Raw genomic sequence first — 21,525 nt, forward strand, 5'->3', positions numbered from 1 at the left:
GCGTCTCCCTGCCTATTCCCATAGCATGGTGCAAACCTCATAATACCGTAGTCATCTGCTCTGGATCTTATTCCCACCACTGGACTGGGGTCCCAGAGGGTCTCTGGAACCCACTGATGCCTTCCATGGACTATTTAAATTTCAGCTCATCCTCAAGCAAGATTTTCAATTCTGTTGCACAACACTTGGCAGATAAAATGGAATTCCTTACGTTACACTGTCCTTATATCGTTTTCCTGAACATCTAGTTTTTCTTTCCCACAGTCTCTGTGATCAAAGCTATACTCTTCATTAAGTCATTTAAAACTCTCTTTAATTTGGTTCTACTACATATCATTAAGTAATAAAACAAAAAACAGTTACTGATAGCTTCCTATGTGCTAGGCACTCTTCAAAGAGCTTTTAACATGGATTATCTTGTTTGATAATGTTAGCAGATATATTTTTGTAACTCATACAGATATTAACCTATAGCAGAGAGACTTACTAATAATTATGTCCTTTAATCCTCATAACGAGCCCATGGGCAAGTACTATTATTACTTCCATTTTTGAAATGAGGAAACCAAAGCACAGAGACTTAAGACATTGCCTTAAGCAATGGCTCAAGGTCACACAGTTCATACGCAAGGTAGCTTGGATTGGAGCCAGGTAGTGCCGGTGAAAACCTGGGCTCCCTTGCAATATGATTACAACTTCAGGGCAGAGAATCGTGGAACTGTACTCTTGTGACTCTCGTTCCTGCTTTCCTCCCTGCTCAGGATGTCTGCTGCCTTCTGCTCTACCCAAATCATTGTCATCCTTCAAAGCCTACCTAAAACTCACATTCTGCTTAAAGGCTTTTCTGAAAACTTTGGCCACCTTTGAACTCTCTCCTTCATGGCTACACTCTATGGTATATATTGTCTGCACCAAACATTTTGCCACTTAAGTCCTGCTTCATATAACTTTATTATATACTATCTTGCATGGTTCTTTGTCTTAAGAGGCCCTTGGGCCTCCAACAAAATTATGAGCTCCTTGAAGGTACCAGCCAGGTGACTTATTTCTGAAATTTCCCATCGCACCCCACATTGTGACAGACTTATACAGCTGCTTTGTATATTCTTCTTGAATTGAAATGTAAAATGAAGTCAGGTCCCCCTTCCCAATGTAGCAGATTGACTCAACTGTACCCCATAATTATATCATTAAAACCAAGCAATCACCCTGAATAAAATTTGAATTTGTCCAATTATGTTTTAGCTTTCTGCTTAACTAACAATAAACATTGGGAAGAACAGAATATTAGAAAGTAGAGTTAGGAATAGAGTTCAAGTCCTCTTGGTTAAAACCACTGATGTAGCTGAAAATAAAATTGGCTCTTCCTTGCATCCATCATTTAAAGTCCCTTAATTCAGTTTAAATTTAATTTGTATTAAGCACAATGGTACAGATCCACCTTAACCTAGATAAATGGAAATGATCTACTGCATGGCAGAATCCCTTTTGCAGTAACCTACTTGGCCGTGTCAGCTCCGCTGGTTATTAAGGTGTTAATCAAAAGCTCATGACCGTATCTTGCAGCCACATGGAGAGGAGTGTTGCCATCCTTATCCACACAGTCAATTTCACCTCCTGAAAGAGATGTTTTAAAACAGGATAACATAAGGATTCAGGTTGATTCAGATACTACATTCTGTGCTAGTCACTCCTGTTGTCCAAATGTTGATTTCTCTTCCCTTCTGTATACATCTCTATTCTGAAGTACAAGAATGTCTTTACAGGGATCAGGTCACCATCTAAAGTAGTAGTGTTATTAAATCTACGTAGAGGGAAGTCTATTAGAAATGCTCTGGAAGAGTCTTTCCATATTGTCTTATTTAAAGATCTAAAATCCAGGGGCACCTGGGTGGCTCAGCGTCCGACTTCCGCTCAGGTCATGATCTCACAGTTTATGGGTTCAAGCCCTGTGTCGGGCTCTGTGCTGACAGCTTGGAGCCTGGAGCCTGCTTTAGATTCTGTGTCTCCCTCTTTCTCTGTCCCTCCCCCACTCATGCTCTGTCTCTCTGACTTTCAAAAATAAATAAACAGAAAAAAATTTTAAAGATCTAAAAACTTAACAACTGAATTCCTGCTTTGAAGGAACAGTGTAATCAAATTCCATAAAATGTAATTCTGAAGATACATTCCATTTTACTTTTACCTGCTGGATTAAAAACTTTACATTAAAACTTTATAAAACTTTTATAAAAACTTTATATTAAAGCATATGAACCAAAGAGAATAGAAAGTTCAGGAAAATATTTTACGTAGTTTGAGTATTTGGTTTAAAACATGATGAGTAAAATGAATAAATGCATAAACTATGGAATGAAAATGTCTACATTTATAAAAACTATCACATTAATCACCAATAGTCCCTTTAATAATACAGTATTTTCATTTATTTTATTTTGTCTTCTTTTCCCCCAGCTTTTTGTTTTACTACATTTCATTCTTTCTCTCCCCTTTTCATAAATATATATGTAAATACAGTCAGTCTATTTATTCATTTATTTGAGGAACCATTTTAAAATAAGTTAGACATTGTAACATTTCACTCCTGAGAACAAAGACATTCTCCTACACAACTACAATTCTATTAGTATACTTAAGAAATTTAATGTTGATATCACAATCTTATGTAACATACAACATATTCCAATCTCTCCAGTTATCCTCAAAATGCGTATTATAGCTGTTATTTTTTTTAAGTCCGGGATCCAATAAAAGATTCTGCTACCATTTGGTCGTCATGTCCCTCTAGTTTCCTTTAATCGAAAACAATCCTCCTGCCATTCATTCATTCATTCATCTCCTATGTCATTGATATCTTTGGACGCCAAGCCAGGAATTGTGTGGAATATCCTGCATTCTGGAGTTGTCTGATTATTTCCTCGATTAGATTCAGGCTGAAGTTTTGGCAAGAACACCCCAGAGTTGATGTGCCCTTCCCATTGCATCTCCACAGCACACATATAAGGTCAGGATATTCAACTAGATGATGCAAATTTTGATTATGCGATGCGCACAGTTTCAGTTTGGAAAGATGAAAAAGTTCTAGAAATGGACAGTGGTGTTGGTTACGCAAAATGTGAATGTAGTTAGCACCACTGAACTGTACAGTTAAAAATAGTTAAAATGGTAGATTTTTATGTTATATATATTTTAACACAATAAGAAAAAGGGGGGGCTTGATTACTTGGTTAAGGTGACACCCACCAGAACTCTCCACCGCAAAATGTCTTTTCCCCTTTGTAATTAACAAGCAATTTGTGGGTGGTACTTCAAGACTGTGCAAATATCCTATTTCCCAACAAAGTTTCCTGCGAGGATTTTAACATAAACAGGGAGTACTTTGTTCAAAAGTTACCTGAATTCTTTATTGTGGATGCTTATATTATCAACTTGATACATAGTTCATTGGATTCTGTCTGTTTCCAAAAATTTTACCAGCTTTTGATTTAATTTTACCAACATGTAAAACATTCAAAGGTCAAAATTATATTCTTTAAAAGCCTCACTCTGATTTCCATCCCTTCCACTTCATTCTCAACCACATCCTGCACTAATCATTTCCATTAGTTTTGGTTTATGCTTTCTTTGTTTCTCTTGGCAAAAATAAACACACAGACTCTTTATACCTTGCTTTTTTAAAACTTAACAATATACCCTGAAAACCTCAATCACTTCTTGGAGGTCTTCCTCATTTTTATACAGCCTTATTGTTTTCCATTGCATGGATATACTACTTATCCTAGTAGGGTGGGCATTTAGGTAGTAAATATCATTTTGCTATTATCAGGAATGCTGCAGTGAATAAACTCATGCATATGTTGTTTCCTATTTGTGGGGTGAATCTTCAGGGTAAATTCCTAGAAAGGGAGTTTCTCGGTCAAAGAAAGAACTGTGTAGTTTTGTTCAATTTTGCCATATTTCTTCCTTCAGGTGCTGTGCCATTTTACTGTTCACATGAACCACGTATGAGAGTGCCTTTTCCCCACAGCCTAATCAAGCCTTTGAATACCTGCCATGTGATGGAGGGAAGTACTATCTCAGTGTAGTCTTCATTTGCATTTCTCATAATAAGAAAAGTTGAGCATCTTTTCCTATACTGAAGGACTATTTATCTTTTTCCATGAACTATTTATTCATGGCTTTTGACCATTTTTCTAAGCGTGTGTGTGTACGTGTATAGTTTTTTTTACTCCTTGATTTTCAAGGACTCTTAAAATACGTAGGAGATTCACCATTTACCAGTAATACGTATTACAAATATTTTCACCCTAGATTTTCATTTTTCTTTGTTTTTCACTCTGAATTTTTGGAATTCATGTCTTTTCTATTATACTATTTAGATTTTGCATTGAGGTTAGAAAGGTTTTCCCCATATCCTGACAATAAACCGACACAGGTGAAACTATTTGCAATACTGTCTCCACAGATACCTCAAAGCAATCCAGGGCCCATGTATCTAAGAACTGCCTGCAGTGGTTGCTTGAAAGTTCCCCCCCGCCCCCACCAGCCCCCAGAGCTGATCCAGGGAGATGAGAGAGGCAGATTCCCAGACTCCAGAGAAACCTTTGCTCTGGACAAATACTGCATCACTCCATGTCCTTCCCAGCCAAGAGGCACCAAACCTTTCTTAAGAAGTGTTACAGCCTCTGTGTTTATAGCCCCAAATATGTCCAATATTGGGTAGGGAAAGAAAAGAGTGAAAAATATTGGAAAAGGTAAGGGGCTGAGTTGATAAATTTCTTCCTGTTGTTACTACCATTTTATAAGTCAATTTAAAACTATAAACATATATTTAATTACTTCCCACATATGCATTTGTTGTCATTTAAAATATATTTCAGAAAAACATCTTAACTAGTGGAAAAATAAAGATTGTATTTGTTATTCAGAAATATGTTTTATATTAAAGTAGTATGTTTTATATTAAAGTAGGACCTCTAGATGAATGAATTTCTATTTTATAGTTATTCCCCAAACCTTTCCATTTTCACCTGAAAATCTTTAAGATTTGCCTGGATTGTAAATTAAATACCTTTAGAATTCATTTGATGGTTGCAAGTTAAATGCCGGTAATTGATTACTGATAATTAGTGAGGAAAATAAACATCCGTGAATTTAGAAGTATGCCAAGCATGTCAGAAAGGATAATTTATGCAGCATTATCTAAACATTCCTCTGAAGTTAGTTTTTCCTGCATAAATAAAAAGAATGGTCATCTTATTAAATTGCCTCAAAAGTATTGTGAGCCAAAAGGTCAAAAATCTCACAATGAATCATCCTAACCTATCACTTGACTCTTCCTTTTTAAACTCTATTTTTAAAGCTTCCATGAAGCAAACATCACATTTGAACTCTTGTAACCTGCTGCACAGCATCTGAGGCAGCTGCCTAGTGCAAATGGCTGGATCACATGCCTCCCAGTATCACACAGTGACACACAGTGGCTGGGGCAACATACCTTTAGACAACAAACAACGTGATTGAACCTCAGAGGTAGTCCGCTACCACCTATAAAAATAAAAGAGGGGTGTGTGTGTGTGTGTGTGTGTGTGTGTGTGTGTGTGTTTTCTGTTTGTTTCTCTTTTTGTTCTTTTTTCACAACTGTCTCACCAATGCTGAATGATCCTGGAAAAACAAAGTTATGAAGAACTAATAACTCTTGACTAGAGAATAGTCAGGGAAGTAGAGAAATGCCGTACAAAGTCCAAACACCAGGGTGATGTAACAAAACAAATAAATAAACACAAAGAATGTTCCTCAGGAGTATGCTCAGTTGGTTTAGGGAGCCAACTGATGTCCCCACGTGGGACCAGCATTCCGAGTCCGGTTGTGCAGTGACCCATTCTGGAGGACAGACACCAGGTCCGGGGGTGTGAGCCTCTGGATTTTTCCCAGAAGGAAGCCAGCAAACAGAAGGAAAGAAAAGAGCTTCCTATTCTTCTCCCTAAGGGCATTTTTGAAAATGTCAGATGGAAGAACTCACAGTTCTCAGATGTGTAATGAATGCAAAGAATTGTCAGCTGACAGAAGAGAATGGCAAATCATCCTTCCACAGGGATGACTCTACTCCAGATATTATTTACTCTAAGAGTAAATAATTCAAGTTAAAAAAATTTTTTTTAAATATGTCACTGTGCGGGGCACCTGGGTGGCTCAGTCGGTTAAGCGACCAACTTCAGCTCAGGTCATGATCTCATGGTTTGTGAGTTCGAGCCCTGCGTCGGGCTCTGCCGCTGACAGCTCAAAGCCTGGAGCCCATTTCAGATTCTGTGTCTCCCTCTCTCTCTGCCCCTCCCCCACTCACGCTCTGTCTCTCTTTCCTTCAAAAATAAATAAACATTAAAAAATTAAAAAAAATATATGCCACTGTGCATCCAGAGATGCATTTGTAAGTGTAGTGCTTGAGAGTTCGGTCTCTGATGTTAGACTGGCTGTGTTCCAATCCCTGTTCCTCAACAAACCTGCCATGTATCCTGACAGAAGTGACAACCTCCATGCCTCAGTTTCCCCATCTTTGAAATGCGGATGACAACAGCACCTCTTTCTCATGGGGTGGTTGAAAGGATTTATGTAGAGTGCTTACTCAAGCACCTGGCAGTGTGAACACTTAATGAACATTAGCTGTATCATTATATATAATGGGCTATGTATTATTGCCACCATATCTTCATCATTTCAGGCCCCTGGACCCCACCCAACTCACAAGTAAGATTCCAGGCCAGCCAAGAATGAGGCTCTGAACAAGCTCCTTGATCATAGAGGACAAGAGATGGGTTCTCTTTCAGGTCTCATCGCAACTCAAAAATCTAGCAACAATGTCTGGAGAAGGCATGGAAGTCTTTCAAGTCCACTGGAATGGCTTTTGGAGAGGTCAAAACAGCCAGCAACACCCCCAGACTGCTGTCAGCACACTAACGTTACACAGGGAGATGCGTCATGGGCTTGATATAAAGGAGATGGTCAGTATGGTCTGGCCACAGGGAAGGACCTGTAGGAAGGCAGTACGCACAAAGAGAAAACTTACTCTCTCTTTGATCTGATCACTGGTTCTTGAATATGCTTTAACAAGAAGCAAAGCTTTTTATACCAAAGAAGTAAGGCCTATTGATTAAATTCAGACTAAATTTTATTTTTTAAGTTTATTTATTTATTTTGAGAGGTGGGATCAGAAACGAGAGAGGGAGAAAGAGAATCCCAAGCAGTCTCTGTACTGTCAGCACAGAGCTCAATGTGGGCTCAATCTCATGAACTGCAGGATCATGACCTGAGCCAAAATCACGAGTTGGACACTTAACCGATTGAGCCACCCAGGCACCCCAAATTCACACTAAATTTTAAAAAATGGATCCAAAAATCACCCTGGTTTTATTTATTTTTAAGGCAGTGGACACTATTTCTGAAAAAACAGTTGAGAAACATGTGTGATGAAGAAAGTGTGAGAAAGAGAGTTTCGAGGGTCACTCCCCACCTCCCCTTGTTACTTCAAGCAAAACAAAACAACTAATGTGGCCCTTTCAATAAACTGAATGTCAAAGACATACCTCATATTTCAAATTAGAATTAATGGGTGCTATGCAACTAATTTTCATTTTATCTTCCTTTGTTCACTGGAAACCTGTCAGGGTTTATTTTTCCCTATAGTTACACTGAAATGCTTATAAATTTCCTTCGCTCTGCTGCAGATATTTTGCTTCCTAAGTGTAATTTTCCTGGCTGATCTTCCATCCAAATGTCAAATGACTTTTTGGTTTTACAACTTCGGTATCTAAGGTATAACATAGTACCACTAACAATTCATCCAAAGTTTTTAAAGATGAGAAAAAGACAGGTCCAAGAAGTTGACTAATGCCAAAACTTTAAAAAGTACAAACGTGGGTCAACTAAAGATAGTTTAGGAACTGCTGAACTTACCTGGAATGTCAGCATAAATTTTGCACTAAACCTGTGTTTTTGTTTTTGTTTTTGTTTTTTTTAATTGTGTCTAAGATTTGCTAAGAAAGCAGTAGTTCTACTGTGGTCAAGGTCAATCCACTCACAGATGCTGGCCACAACCCATAATAGTATTATAAACCATAATGTGAAGTGATACTCCCTAGTACTTTGGCTACAGAGACAACCCAGTGGTTCAAGTACACCTTTCCAAGTGAGCCTGGAAAATTACTAGGTTACGTGACTTTCCAAGGTTTCTATCAAGCCTGTGACTTTATCATCCTTTATATCAGGCACTTAATTGCTTTTCCTCTGAGTCATCTCATTTTTCCTACCTTTGTCCAAGTAGCTTAAAGAGGTTTAACTTAGCAAACTATGGTGAATTCTAAAAGTTAAAAATAATACGATTTGCTGCTAGAAAATGTATGATAGTTATTTGTATTAGATTCTGAGTGAAGAATGCAGGACCTTGAGCCCATACAAGGACATCATTTCCAGTTTCGAAACTCATATGTTCTTTGACTGACTGGGAATTAACTGAGAAATAGTGGCTTTATGTTCTTGCTCCTAAGCTGGATGGTGATGATATGTCTGATAAAGAGCTTTTAGCAAAGTGCATCAAAGGACGGTGTAAATCTAAGCTTCATAAAATAGACCATTATCTAAAACAGAGCATCATCTTTCATGTCCAGATAACTGACAGACAAGCTCAGATCAGGACGCTGTTCAAAAAACAACACTGCGGAAGAATCTCTCTTACCATTCTGAATGAGAGTTTGTGACCGTGTGAACCTTCCATGGACAGCTGTCATGTGCAGTGGACTTTTGCCATCTTTACTCTAAAAAATGAGGGAGAGAGAAACAGTTGATCAGTGACACCAATCTGAAACATCCCTATGAATACTACTGCCAATGCCTTGAAAAAACCAATTTAATTTTTTTCAAATATGATAAAAAATTATAAGAAGCCAATGATAATTTTGAAAGCAAAAGGTAAAATATATATGAAGCCTCAAGTGACTGCATAACATTGCATTTTATTTATTTTCTTAAAGTGTTATTTATTTTTTGAGAGGGAGAGAGAGAGCGGGAGCACGTGCCTACAAGTCGGGGAGGGACCTAGAGGGAGGGAGGGGACAGATGATCTGAAGTAGGCTCTGCACGTACAGCCCAATGTGGGGCTTGCACTCACAAACTGTGAGATCGTAACCTGAGCTGAAGGCAGATGGTGAATGGACTGAGCCACCCAGGCGCCCCAAGAAGTGAAAATTATTTTAGAGAGGAAATGTGAAATGTCTAGTTACACTGATAATTTTTAAACTATCCTGTTTCAAACCGAAACAATCATCCAAAATGTTTTTTTCCTCTCCTGTGATTTACTGATGAAGACGGTTTCCTCAAAGGTAGTTTTTTTTTTTCAACTTTTGTCAAAAGTACATGAGAAAAGACAAATGATGTGTTAACTGGCTTGGCCCTGTTTGACCTAACGTTGACTATGCTGCTATAAATGACTGTAACTCTCAAAACAGACTTGGAACCCTCCACCATTTCCTATACTCGAATTCCATAGCACAACTTTTTATTGTTCCAAAACAGAAATGCATGCTTCATTTAACTCATTAGAAATCACAGGATTACAACATGCAATGGTTTAACAAATTGCCATTTTAATGATCACCTGGAAAGGTGCTGAATTTACACATGTCTTTATTATTCAAGATATAAATGATATAACTCCTGGACGGAGATTAAGCAAAAAACATGAAAAATGTACAAAAATCTATATAGTGATCATTATTATGCCAAATACCAAAGTCCTACATATTTATTAAGAAATAGCCATTTATAGGAATTCATCTGAAAATAATAATACCAAAAAGAAAATATTAAGTATCCCCAAAGGACAGAATGTATCCTTTCATTCAGGTATTGTTAACAAAAAAAAAAAAAAAGAAGAAGAGAAAGAAATACATGTACTTTATTTTTCTAAGTCTCAGGAGGAACATTTTCCAAAGTCTGAGGTTAAATATGAGATGTCAAAAATGCAAATTCATTTTTGAAATGAAACCCATATACCTGTGCTTTAAAATGCACTGTTGGTAGGAATGCAAATTGGTGCAGCCACTGTGGAAAACAGTATGGAGGTTCCTCAAAAACTTAAAAACAGAAATACCACATGATCTAGTAATTCCACTACGGGGTATCTACCTAAAGAAAATGAAAACACTAATTTAAAAAGATATATGCACCCCTACTTTTACTACAGCATTATTTACAATAGCCAAGATATGGAGACAACATAATTGTCCATCAACAGATGAATGGATAAGGAAAATGTGGTACATAAACACACACACACACACACACACACACACACACACACACACAGGAATATTATGCAGCCATAAAAAGGCTTTAGACTGTGGGCTGGAATAGCTTATAAAAACCACAAGGGTTTAACAGAAGAATTTTTATTATATCCTAAAAGTCCATCCCTTAGGAAGTAAGAAAGGAGTTATGCACACTCTGTGTCAAGGAAAGAGTTAATCAGAGCAGTAAGTACATGAGTTGAAAAATAATCTTTATAGTGAAAAGTCAACAGGAAGATGGGAGAAAAATAGGATCCTTATATGATTATAAGCTGAGTCAGAAAAGATTAAGAAAGGAAGATGGAAGTAAGCTTGAGGCTTTACTGAAATGATATTTTTAGAGGAAAAGGATCAGCAACCAAGAGAATAAGGACACAATTGCAGAAATTGCAGAGTTGACATTAACTTGTCCCTAGGTGGTGCTATTTCTTTAAATTTTGCTCCAATATTTTCTCTTAAATTTAATTGAAAACATAACTAACTAGCATTTAGTTAAATATATATAAAACCATAAATATTTCAGTGTTTAGATAATATCTTTATAAATATTTAGCTAAGAACTTTTCTGCGTCTAGAAAATAGCTTAAAGGCTGCTAACTACCTAAACTGCAGCCAGAGAACCAAAGCAGAAATAACTGGTTTCTGTATCTTGCCATTGACAATGCTGGTTCCATTTCAGGGACAGAAAACACTGCACCCTTTTCTCCCATGGAGTGGTTGTGCATTTGGTAAGGGGACAAATAAATAGGGCAACCAAATTTTCATAAAATACAAACGACAGCTATATCAGATCAATCTTTGCCTGGGTTCATCAACCACTGAGTCCAGTCCTTAGCTGATTTTTCCCCCTTAGGGATATGGTGGCCGGAGGTGGGGCCAGGAAGCATTGAGAGAATCATGGCAGCCATTTGGGAACAATTATGTTTATATGGCATGGATGTAAAGGGAACTTGCTATTTCAAAAAGCCATTGGAAACTAATGAAGGTCCAATCGATAATACTTTTTATTTAGTCTTCACAAGTTAGAACTCAGGATGCTCAGGTTGAGACTAGGGATCCTACTGAGTTTCATTATCTGCCTGAGATATCTGTCACACTGGGTGTTTGTTGTTACTGCTGCTGTTTTAAGAACTTCAGAGAAGGATAAAACATTCTTTGCATTCTCAAAAGAGAGGATATGTTCAGTTCTTCCATTTATTCAAATCTCTGCTTTTATAAGATTTTTTCTTAATTCCTAGTCTCTTTCCTATTTCTAGACTCATTTCCCCATTGTAGTTAGTGCTTGGAAAATTCTGTTATTTTGAGAATTTTTTAAAATTAAGCCAGAAGCCCTTCTATTGATGTAGGCATGGTTCAGCCACGCTCACGAAGAAAAACTAATAAAGATAAAGAATATTTTATAAACATTAGTACTCTTCCAGGACAGAATGAAATATCCTTCACTAAATGGGGTATCTCAATTTCCTTGACCACCATTCTCCTGAGAAATCCTTTCATTGCTTTCACTTTGAATGCCTTCTTTCCTCATCCTCCAACATCCCCCAAACCCTCCCTAAACCCAGACATTCTTACTACCCAGGAACTTGAAGGCATTGTGTTGTCTGTGGCACATGTCTCCTGGAGTCACACAGCTCAATGGTCCTACTGGAAGGCAATAGAGCATCTAGAAGATAACATTAAGGTCAGCCTGCAAGGGTTAGGGGGAATGTGTCAGAAGCACAAAAGGGCTTCCTAATTCAATGGAAGAGTAATATAAAACCCTAATTTTCAAAAAGCCGTACGTAGTCCAATTTTTTAAATGGTTCTAAGAGCCAGAGATGGTACATGGTTAGTCCTCATCCATTTCTCTCTTTTTTCCTCACATCCTCTCCAAAGTCGTCATGTCCTTATCACTGCTTTCTTTCTCTCGCCTGTCCCATTTCACCTTTAACCTCTGCTGTGCAACTCATTCTATAATTCAGACCTGGTACATATACAGAAGGGAGCTGGTTCACTTCAATAGATGTGTGATGGGCTTCAGCTCCAGTGTCTGAGGGCTAAAAAGACTAAGGGCCCACGGATGGAAAAGAATTCAGACCATGGCAGGCTGAATACTAGTCATCTGGAGGCAGGAAACTTGGCAATGGTAATTTCTGAATCTGAGTAGTATTTGGAATAGCTATGTATTTAGTGCCTTCTTTAACATTTTGAATGCTTCCAAAAAGAGCTTTGAGATGCCACAGAATTACAATGTAATGTGTAATGGAGAAGAAAAATTATTTTGTATCTTCTCGGGCTCTTCCTATTTGCAAAATACAAGTGAACCTTCAATGGATTATTGTATAAAGTATTGTGTCTTTATTATTTTATCATAATTAAACCAACACTACAAAGTCAGAGGTAGGGCCATGGTCAATCGAAGCAAAATGAGGGATTGTAAAATGTGTGTAGGACACACGTTCTCCTTCCTCTCTCCATCATCCTGTAATTGCTCATGAAGACATCACTCTTAGTACTTTGTAATGATAGAGGAAAACAACGTGAACATGTGCCTGGGTATTGGCCACATTTCAATATGCTATTTCTGTCAAACTCTGGAAGATCTAAACAAATACAAATTGTCTTGGAATCTACAAACACTTTCAAAATCCAAGGAGCACTGTGGTACACAGAGATAACAACTTCAATTAGAAAGCTACCTCCAGAATCAGACAGAATGACTCTACGGAAATGGGAGACAGATTATGGCTCCAGGGTGAATCCGGAATCATGAAGGAGGATTCAAGAGAAGGAAATCCGATGTAAACAGAGTAGTTTGAAGGAGACTGAAGGAGAAGGCTAGATTTGAACCAAAGTCCCACTGACACAGATCAGCTATTACATAAACCTAAGTCTCAGATTAAAAAAAAAAAAGGGTATTTCCATATTGTATTGATGATTAGCAGTGTACAGGAAAAATTAATTCTTTAAATTAAGTGGTCATGCTTTCCAGGCACATTTTATGAGAGAGAAGGCTACCATAAACTGAGACAGCATAGTTAACTGGGAGAAGTAGGGAGGTGTGCCAGAAAGTGGCCTTCTAGCCTTGTTCTCAGGTACACTGAGAGCACCAGTTGGCATGGTTTGAAGAGGGAATAGAGAACATCAGACAGCTCTTTGAATTAATTAACTGAAGGTTGGTGAAGCGAGCTATTTTATTTAACTTCAATAATTTTCCTTTCTTTGGAGAATTCAAGGATTTCCTTCAGATACCAGTATGGCAATACAAGTGTCACAAGTTTTGGGGACAAGAAGTTTGGCCACCTGTAAACCTCCTGCCTTCTCACCACTGTCCTCTGTGACTTCAACGCCATATGATGACTCTTCCCACCTTGGGTTACAGGTCCTCAGTCACTTTGATGCCCCTTCGTCTCTTACCCCCACCTAGCACCCTGGAATGACTCCACTCAACACTCTCTTCTTCATTTCTGCCTGTTTTCCACCTTCATGAAGACATTATACTCCCCTCCACTTCCTTTCTATCTTCTCCAACTCTTCTTTTTTCATCCCTCTCTCTGGCTCTTCCTCCTCTTCCTGATCCTAAGATCAAAGGGTTTCTGGCATCCTTCATCCTTCCTCTCCTCATGCTGTGATGCACTCTCTCCTTGGGTGACCTCAACCTTTTCTCTGAACCTCCACTATCGATCACCTCTGTGTGAATGAGGCAGCCTAATTTTTTTTCTTCTATTTTCTACTGCTCTCCCACGCTGGAGGATCACATTTTCCATTGTTGGTTTTCTCAGACTGTACCAAAGGCTCAAAATCACCTTCTCAAAAACTAAACTTACCAGTTTTACCTCCTAAGCCTACTCTTTCTCCTAACATCCCCCTTAATAACGGTAATTGTTTATTGAGTGCTTGCCATGTGGAAGACACTGTTCTAAGTAATTTATGTGAGGTAACTTGTTTGGTCCTCACAGCAGTTCCATGAAGAAGAAGCTACTGTTTCCCCAACTTTACAGATAAACGGACACACAGAGAGGTTGTTTGTGATTACATAATTACTGAAAGTCAAGGCTAGGATTGGAATATAGGCAGTCCAGCCTCAGAACTGAACACTTAACTACTATTCTGTATTATCTCTTAACCAGATTTCATTTCTCACATTTGTCTTCAATTCCTCTATCTCCTATCCATCCAAATTTCATTGATTTTCTTTCTGCGAAGCCTCTCTCTTCTGTTGGTTGTCCCAACTCCCCTGGGCTCATTACTTCTTATCTAGACCAGTTTTATTGACTTTCATTTATTCTCTAATTGTCCTCTCTCTAGGTCCACTACACCTGAATTTTCTTTTTATAAAAATGAAAATAGTTTTTTCTCACCTGGATATAAAAATAACACATGCTCATGTATCACAATCAGAAGATTAAAACAAGTATATAAAAAAGAAACTAAAAACCCAAATCATAATTTTGCCTCTCTGCAGTGATATTATATTGGTATATATTCCAAATATTTTTCTCTTTTTATTCATATACACAGACACATACTTTTTTAAATTAAAAAATTAGATATTTAGTTACTGCATATTAATTTTTTCACTGATAACACTAGGTATTACAAGTCTTGTTCACATTTGCCAATCTTTTTTTCTTTTACTTTTTTCCTTTCTTTTCATATTTGCCAATCTTAAAGGCAAATATACCTGTGTGTTAGTTTGCATTTTTCTAGTTACTAATGATACTGAATATTTTTCATAGGTTTAATGGATATTGTATTATCAGTCTTGTGATCGGCCTTTGCCCAGATTTTATAGAAGATTTTCAGACTTTTTTTTTTTTTTATGTTTATTCATTTTGGAGAGAGAGAGAGTAAGCAGGGGAGGGGCAGAGAGAGAGGGAGACACAGAATCTGAAGCAGGCTCCAATCTCTGAGCTGTCAGCACAGAGCCTGATGTGGGGCTCAAAACCACAAACTGTGTGATCGTGACCTGAGCCAAAGTCAGATGCTTAACGAATGAGCCACCCAGGTACCCAATCAGACTTTTTCTTATTGATTTTTATGAGCTCTTTATATATTAAATGTGTTAACATTTTGTTTATCATGTGTATTACAGAAAAAATTCTTTTGAGTTGTTCCTCTTTCAATTTAGTTTATGTCTGCGTTTTTTTGTTTTGTTTTGTTTTGTTTTGTTTTTTGGGGGTTTGTTTTGTTTTGCCATATAAACATTTAAAAATTTTATGTAGTCATATATACAATTTTTTCTCTGGTGTTCTGTGGCCAGATTACTATTTCTAATTGTCAGTTTAGATCACATGACCTCTATAATGAGTATTGGTCCCCACAGCTTATAGAAGCCCAAACCCCTCAGCTAGTTGATAAGCCCTTTCATTGGTCAGGTCACATCTCAGCTTGCTCCTGGGTACTTTCTTTCATACATTTCATTCAAGCACAATAAATCACCATTCTGAAAATCCGTCTCATATTTCCTCACTATTAAAAATTGTAACAAAAAAAGTAAAAAGATTTTAATAGTGAATGGGAAAGGTCATTAAAATAGATTGATCCACGGGCACCTGGCCGGCTCAGTTGGTAGAGCATATGACACTTGATCTTGGGGTTGTGAGTTTGAACTCCAAGTTGGGTAGAGAGATAACTTAAGTAAATAAATCTTAAAAAAATAAAACAGATTGATCCAATATTCTTAAAATTAAATTTCAGGAATGGTAATTTTTCAAAAGCAGAGGCAGAACACATTGGGACCTTGCTTTAAGATTCCTCTGTGCTTGGGATAAGAGAAGCTGAGGATGAGTACAAGGTCACTTGGTACAGGTTAGGATATTCTGCTACAACCTGAATGCATTCAAATGATGTAACCTGGATGGTGAGGGCTGCACGCATAAGTTCCTCTCGGTTACCTGTTATAGTGAGCTAACTACTAACCTAGAGTCTACCCAGAGCTTTTCCTATCCAGAATTCCCAAACCCTTTCATGTGGTTCTCTTTACCTGGAGTGCTCTCTCTCAGATTCTCTCTATCCCTCCTCATATCAACTGATATCAATCTTCTGAGTCTCAGCTCAAAAGCAGGCTCCATTTTTGATCCTCGAGAAATAAGCACTGCTTCTTACAGTTTGCAGCACTCTATTATTTTCTCGAGCCACTCAGCACATTCCTCTCTTGCCTCACGAACACTTGAGCACACTATCTCCTTACCGTACTGTAAATTCCTTGAAGGCAGAGCTCATATCTCATCTTGGAGCACTCCTTCCGAACTAAACAGAGGGCATGAGATGATCTTCAGTAAGTGTGCTGAATAAAGACTATCAGGTCCAGGTCAATGTTACATTACTAAAGCCACTATCTAGGGTTTACTATTGGACAGTGCCTGAGAAACTTTTTGGAGGGCCATGCCAGGGTTAGGAGCAGACCTGAGATCATTGGCTTAGGCTTTCCTTTTGATTCTCAAGCAGTTCTGCCATGTTAGCTCAACATTCACCTCAGTGTTAGAAACCAAGCCAAGTCAACATCCCTGAGACCAGTATTTGCTCTAGAACATTCACTAAGCTACCAAAAGCATGTGGCTAGACCCTCAGTGTCTTCCAGCTGGTCCTACCATTTCTGTGGTAACAACACAGCTAAGTTTCTGTAACACACCCACACAGGGCAAGGCTGTTGTTTACTAAAACAAGGCATAATTTACAACAGTTGATTTTGCTCACACAGAGGCTCAACGCAAAGGTATTTAGCCCAGAGAGAGACTGAGAATGTCGTACCTGGATGTTAACATCCGCCCCGTTGTTTACCAATAGTTCCAGACACAAAGCACCGTGTGTGGAGGCAGCAGCGAAATGCAAAGGGGTGAACCCGCTGTTGTTGGGCTGGTTCACGTTAGCACCGTAGTCAGTCAGCTCATTAACTACAGCATCTTGCCCGTTGTAGCAGGCCAGGTGAAGGGCCGTGTTTCCATAGATGTTGATTTCATCAATCTGCAAATGAGTCCAACACAGGATGGGTAAAATCACCAGAGCCACTTTATTGCATTTTCCACAAGAAAGCCTAATGGCTACACTAAGGGAAGTAAACTTCCATCTGCCAACATAATTATTCAGAGCTTTCTCTTGTCCCGGTGTGGTCATCCTGGGAATGCCTGTCATCCCGAGATAAAGACAGCAAAAAGTGAATGTGACAAAAAGCGAACTGGGAGGAAGAGTTGGAGGTTTCAAGTCATGGGGAGAGATTTTTCAGCAAGGGAAGGGATAAAGAGTGAAAGGCAAAACTGCCTCAAAATGGCAGAGGAGAACTGAATCAGGGAAGAAAAGAGCCAAAACTCAACAGAGAACGGGAAGCGAAGGGTTGGGAGATATGCAGGGAGGTGCTGCAGATTCTAAACTAGGAGTTGGGCTCAGAAGCCACTTGGTTTGGCTCTGCCGTCCGACGCCTCCCACGGCCACGTCCCAGCTGCAGAGCCAAGAGCTGTCTTAGGGATTTAGCTCAGGGCTCTCTCCTGCTGTCCCAGAACTGCTGCACTGCTGGGTTTCACTATCTCAGTCTCAGCACTGCAACTTGGTTTTCCTTTCCTCCAGGGACAGGGATGTTCCAAAGCCCCACACTGCCCCTGTCCTGCTAGTTGAGGGAGGCTGGGATGGGGCTGACTTCTCCAGCTCAGCATTGGACATTGCTGCTGTTTGTCCCTGCCACTCACTCCTTTATTTCTGCGTGTACACCACAACTTAGAAGGCTGAATTCTGAAGGTGGGATGGAGAACCGTAGCCTATTTAAAAAACAACAGGTTAATAATATGTACGACAGGCAACATATATGTTTAGAATTCTCTATGTTGATACAGAAAGTTAGCCTGTTTCTGGTTTTTCATTACTTGCTATATGCCCCCATTGCCCTTCATTGATTGCCCATGTAAACTCAAAAAGACAGGACGCTAGAAAAGAAGGTGGGTTTTTTTTTTACCTTCTGGAATTAAAAATCAAACAGGATTCAATTTCAGAACAACAGAAAACCCACAAATAGACCATGGGTTGATGCATTAAACATAGCTCACCTCCACCCCTAGATTCAGGAGATGTTTGACAACGTTGATCTGTCCGTTGGAGGCTGCAGCGTGCAGGGGGGTATAACCCTTCTTATCCTTACAAGTCACTTCTGCGCCGTGGTTAATGAGCAATGCCACAACATCCAGGTGGCCTTTACAAACAAAACAACAGAAGACATGGTGAACCTTTTTAGGATAATTTGATGATTTATTCCACCTAAAACATCGCTATTAGCTTCTACTGTCACCAATATTGCAAATCCTGCTAAATATGTTAGTACCACAACCTAAAATATGTTAAAATAAAAGCAATGCTTTTGAAAGCAATTGCCATTCCTCACTGAAAAGTCCAACAATGACAGTTTGGTTTGGAAAAACTAATGGAAGAAAAAAAATCAATCGGAATAACTCCAGATTATTGTTAAATTATATTGCTGCTGCTTGACCATAGTTGTGGATCACAGAAGTGGCAATTCATATGGTTCAACTTAAAAGTATTCTTGTGAATTACTGGCTAAATAGAAACCCTTCTAGTTTCAACTCCTGTTGACATATTTTCTAGAATATTTTCCTTTATACCCTATCTCACTATATAAATAGTATGATAAATGTGTTTGGCCTTTATATTGTGACTGGAGATTATTTGATGCTTTGGGTCATTGCTCTAAACATGGTTCATAATTGAAGGGTAGAAGGTAAGTACTAACTCCAAGGGTCTAAGATGCATGTGGGATTGTGTGTGCATATGTGTGAGAAAGAGAGAGATGGAGGGAGGGGTGTATTGGGGGGGGCGGGGAGAGAAGTGTGTGTGTGTGTGTGTGTGTGTGTGTGTGTGTGTGTGTGTGTGTGTATGAGACACAGAGAGAGCATTTGGCCATGGCTTGTTGTATTAAAATTTGACTCTTTTCCCCCAAGACTTGTATATGGAAAAATTACTTTCAATTACTAGTGGTGCTATCTTAAGCTTAAGTGGTGTTATCTTTTGTCCTGGTTTTGTCCTTTATTCCCTAAAGATAGTCATCTATATATTTTTTTCCTATTTGTATCCTGATGACACACAAAAAGCAATTCCATACAAATGCTGAAAGCAATTCTACACGAATGTTTTAACTATATGTTAGCAAAGAACAAACTTGAAACCCCAGGTTCTTTGAGTCCCATCTCACACTAGTCTAGTGTGTGCTCTACACAAACACCAGTCTGGCAAATGTCCTCTTGACTCCAGTCCTGCAGGTACCATGCAGACATCCAATCTGCTTCAATCGGCACAAAAGTCCCTGGTGTCTTTAAAAAAAAAAATGATAATGCTTGCAAGATCTTAAGATTCTGATGTTTTAAGCACAAATGTCCATGCAGACTCATCTACAGCCACATAATTTATTTCATCCCTACCCAATCCACTCTTTTTTCTCCCCACAATTAATGTTATTATTTTTATGATAATAAAAGGCCTGTATGCCTACTAAAAAGATTTCGGAAAAGGCAAAACGGTGTTAAAAGGAAACCAAAATCATCCATAATCGCCAATCCCTTGAGATGATCAGCCAACATTTCAGTGTGTAATACTGAACAGACATTTCAGTGTATACTGAATAGACAGCCAAATAGATAGTTTAGATTGCATGGATTTTTTTCTTTTTACAAAAATGAGGATCATAGTATCCATACTGTGTATTGATCTGTTTTTACTTAACATATCACAGAATCTTTGTATGTTAATAAATACTAATGACATCATCACTATAGTTACAGGATAGTGTCCCATTGTGCTTATCTTTATAATTCACCAACACAATCTCCTGTGGATGGGCATTCGGGTTGTTTATAACTTGGGGCTGACAGAATCCTATCAGCTTTTCAAATTGCAGGACGTTCTCCAGTTAGAAACACAAAGGAAGGATCTTAGCTCTTCATTTCCCACAAGTCTACACTGAGAATAAATTCCATGAGGTCTGTCATTTGTGAGTGGTATTCGTGCCAACAGAAGTGAAAAGGAAAAACACGGAAATGTCACGGCTCCCTTCATCTCTCCCCAGCGAGCTGGCAGAAGCGGGAGTGGCAAGCCCCAGCCTCGCGGTGGTACAGAAGCAGGATACTCCATGGTTACTCTCGTCACTTCAACCTCCGTAACAGCCAGGGGGCTGCCCTTCCTTCCTTTTTGTTTATTTCAAAAATATTTATAAATAAAAGGACAAATGGAATTTATGTCCTTGCTTTGCTAGCCAGCCCTCTTTCTTTTTGAACACTTCATTTTGCTGCCATGACAAGCTCAAAAGAAGCTCAATTCACGCCACTCTCCAGTCCCGACTGAAACCCATTCAATGAGGTCTGGGCCATGATTCATCCCTCTTCCTCTCTGTGGGGTAAACGAATCTCTGAGAAAGCAACTGTGTAACTAGAGTGCTCTATGCATGCCAGTAAAATGGACCAAATCTTAACTCGGGTGAATTCCAACCTTGGAACGAAGTCAGGCCTACCCAAGAGAAGGCCTACATGGTTAATGGCAGGGCTGTGGCTTCTTTAGGTACAGGTATCTGCACTTTGCCTTCCATTCATGGAATCCTTACCCATATATGCTGCCCAGTGCAGAGCACGCCGGTCCTTTTTGTCAAATGCGTTGATGTTTGCTCCTTTGGCCAAGAGTAAGTTGACCATCTGGAAGAAAACCAACATGCAGATACTCTGAGTCAAATTAACATCAAATCTCAAGGCGGGTCAGAAACCTGGAGTTCACACAAAGTATGAAGATGATGTCACAGACAACCGTGAGGCATGTGTGTCAGAGGAAAAGACTGAGGTGATGGCTACTTTTTTAACCCACTGGCTGTGAATTTAAAAATTGCTATGGTTGCCTAAGGTTTGGTATACAGATGTAAGCATCACACTCTCTAAAACCCTCAGCACTAAGATTAGGTCCCACCTGGGGCTAAGGGAGTCTGTAGTAAGAATTGTTGCTCCCAGTGATGAGGGCACTCACCTCCACATGGCCATTCAGGGCAGCATGGTGCAAGGCTGTGCGCCCCCCTCGATCAGAGACGTTGACGCTGCTCAGCAGGGGAATGATCACTTCTGCACACTTGACAGCCTTATTGGCAGCTGCCACGTGGAGGGGGGTCTGCCAGTTCTTGTCCCTCGCATTGACGTCAGCCGAGTGCTTAATCAATACTTGCACTGCTTCCTGC

General features: G+C 39.0%; 1 protein-coding gene across 9 annotated transcripts in view; it reads right to left on the bottom strand.

Annotated features, from left to right (window-relative positions):
* Positions 1–21,525, bottom strand: part of ANKRD44 (ankyrin repeat domain 44) — a 339,079-nt gene that overhangs the window by 132,202 nt on the left and 185,352 nt on the right. For all 9 annotated transcript variants that reach the window (XM_053215495.1, XM_053215502.1, XM_053215498.1 and 6 more), the window contains exons 5-10: positions 21,321–21,521; positions 20,911–20,998; positions 18,353–18,495; positions 17,070–17,282; positions 8,729–8,807; positions 1,503–1,617 (exon numbers count right to left, since the gene is read on the bottom strand). In XM_053215495.1, the coding sequence (XP_053071470.1) occupies positions 1,503–1,617; positions 8,729–8,807; positions 17,070–17,282; positions 18,353–18,495; positions 20,911–20,998; positions 21,321–21,521 (839 nt within the window). The remainder of the gene's footprint in view (positions 1–1,502; positions 1,618–8,728; positions 8,808–17,069; positions 17,283–18,352; positions 18,496–20,910; positions 20,999–21,320; positions 21,522–21,525) is intronic.

This window comes from Acinonyx jubatus, chromosome C1, assembly GCF_027475565.1.
Source record: "Acinonyx jubatus isolate Ajub_Pintada_27869175 chromosome C1, VMU_Ajub_asm_v1.0, whole genome shotgun sequence".
In the NCBI taxonomy this organism is placed as follows: domain Eukaryota; kingdom Metazoa; phylum Chordata; class Mammalia; order Carnivora; family Felidae; genus Acinonyx; species Acinonyx jubatus.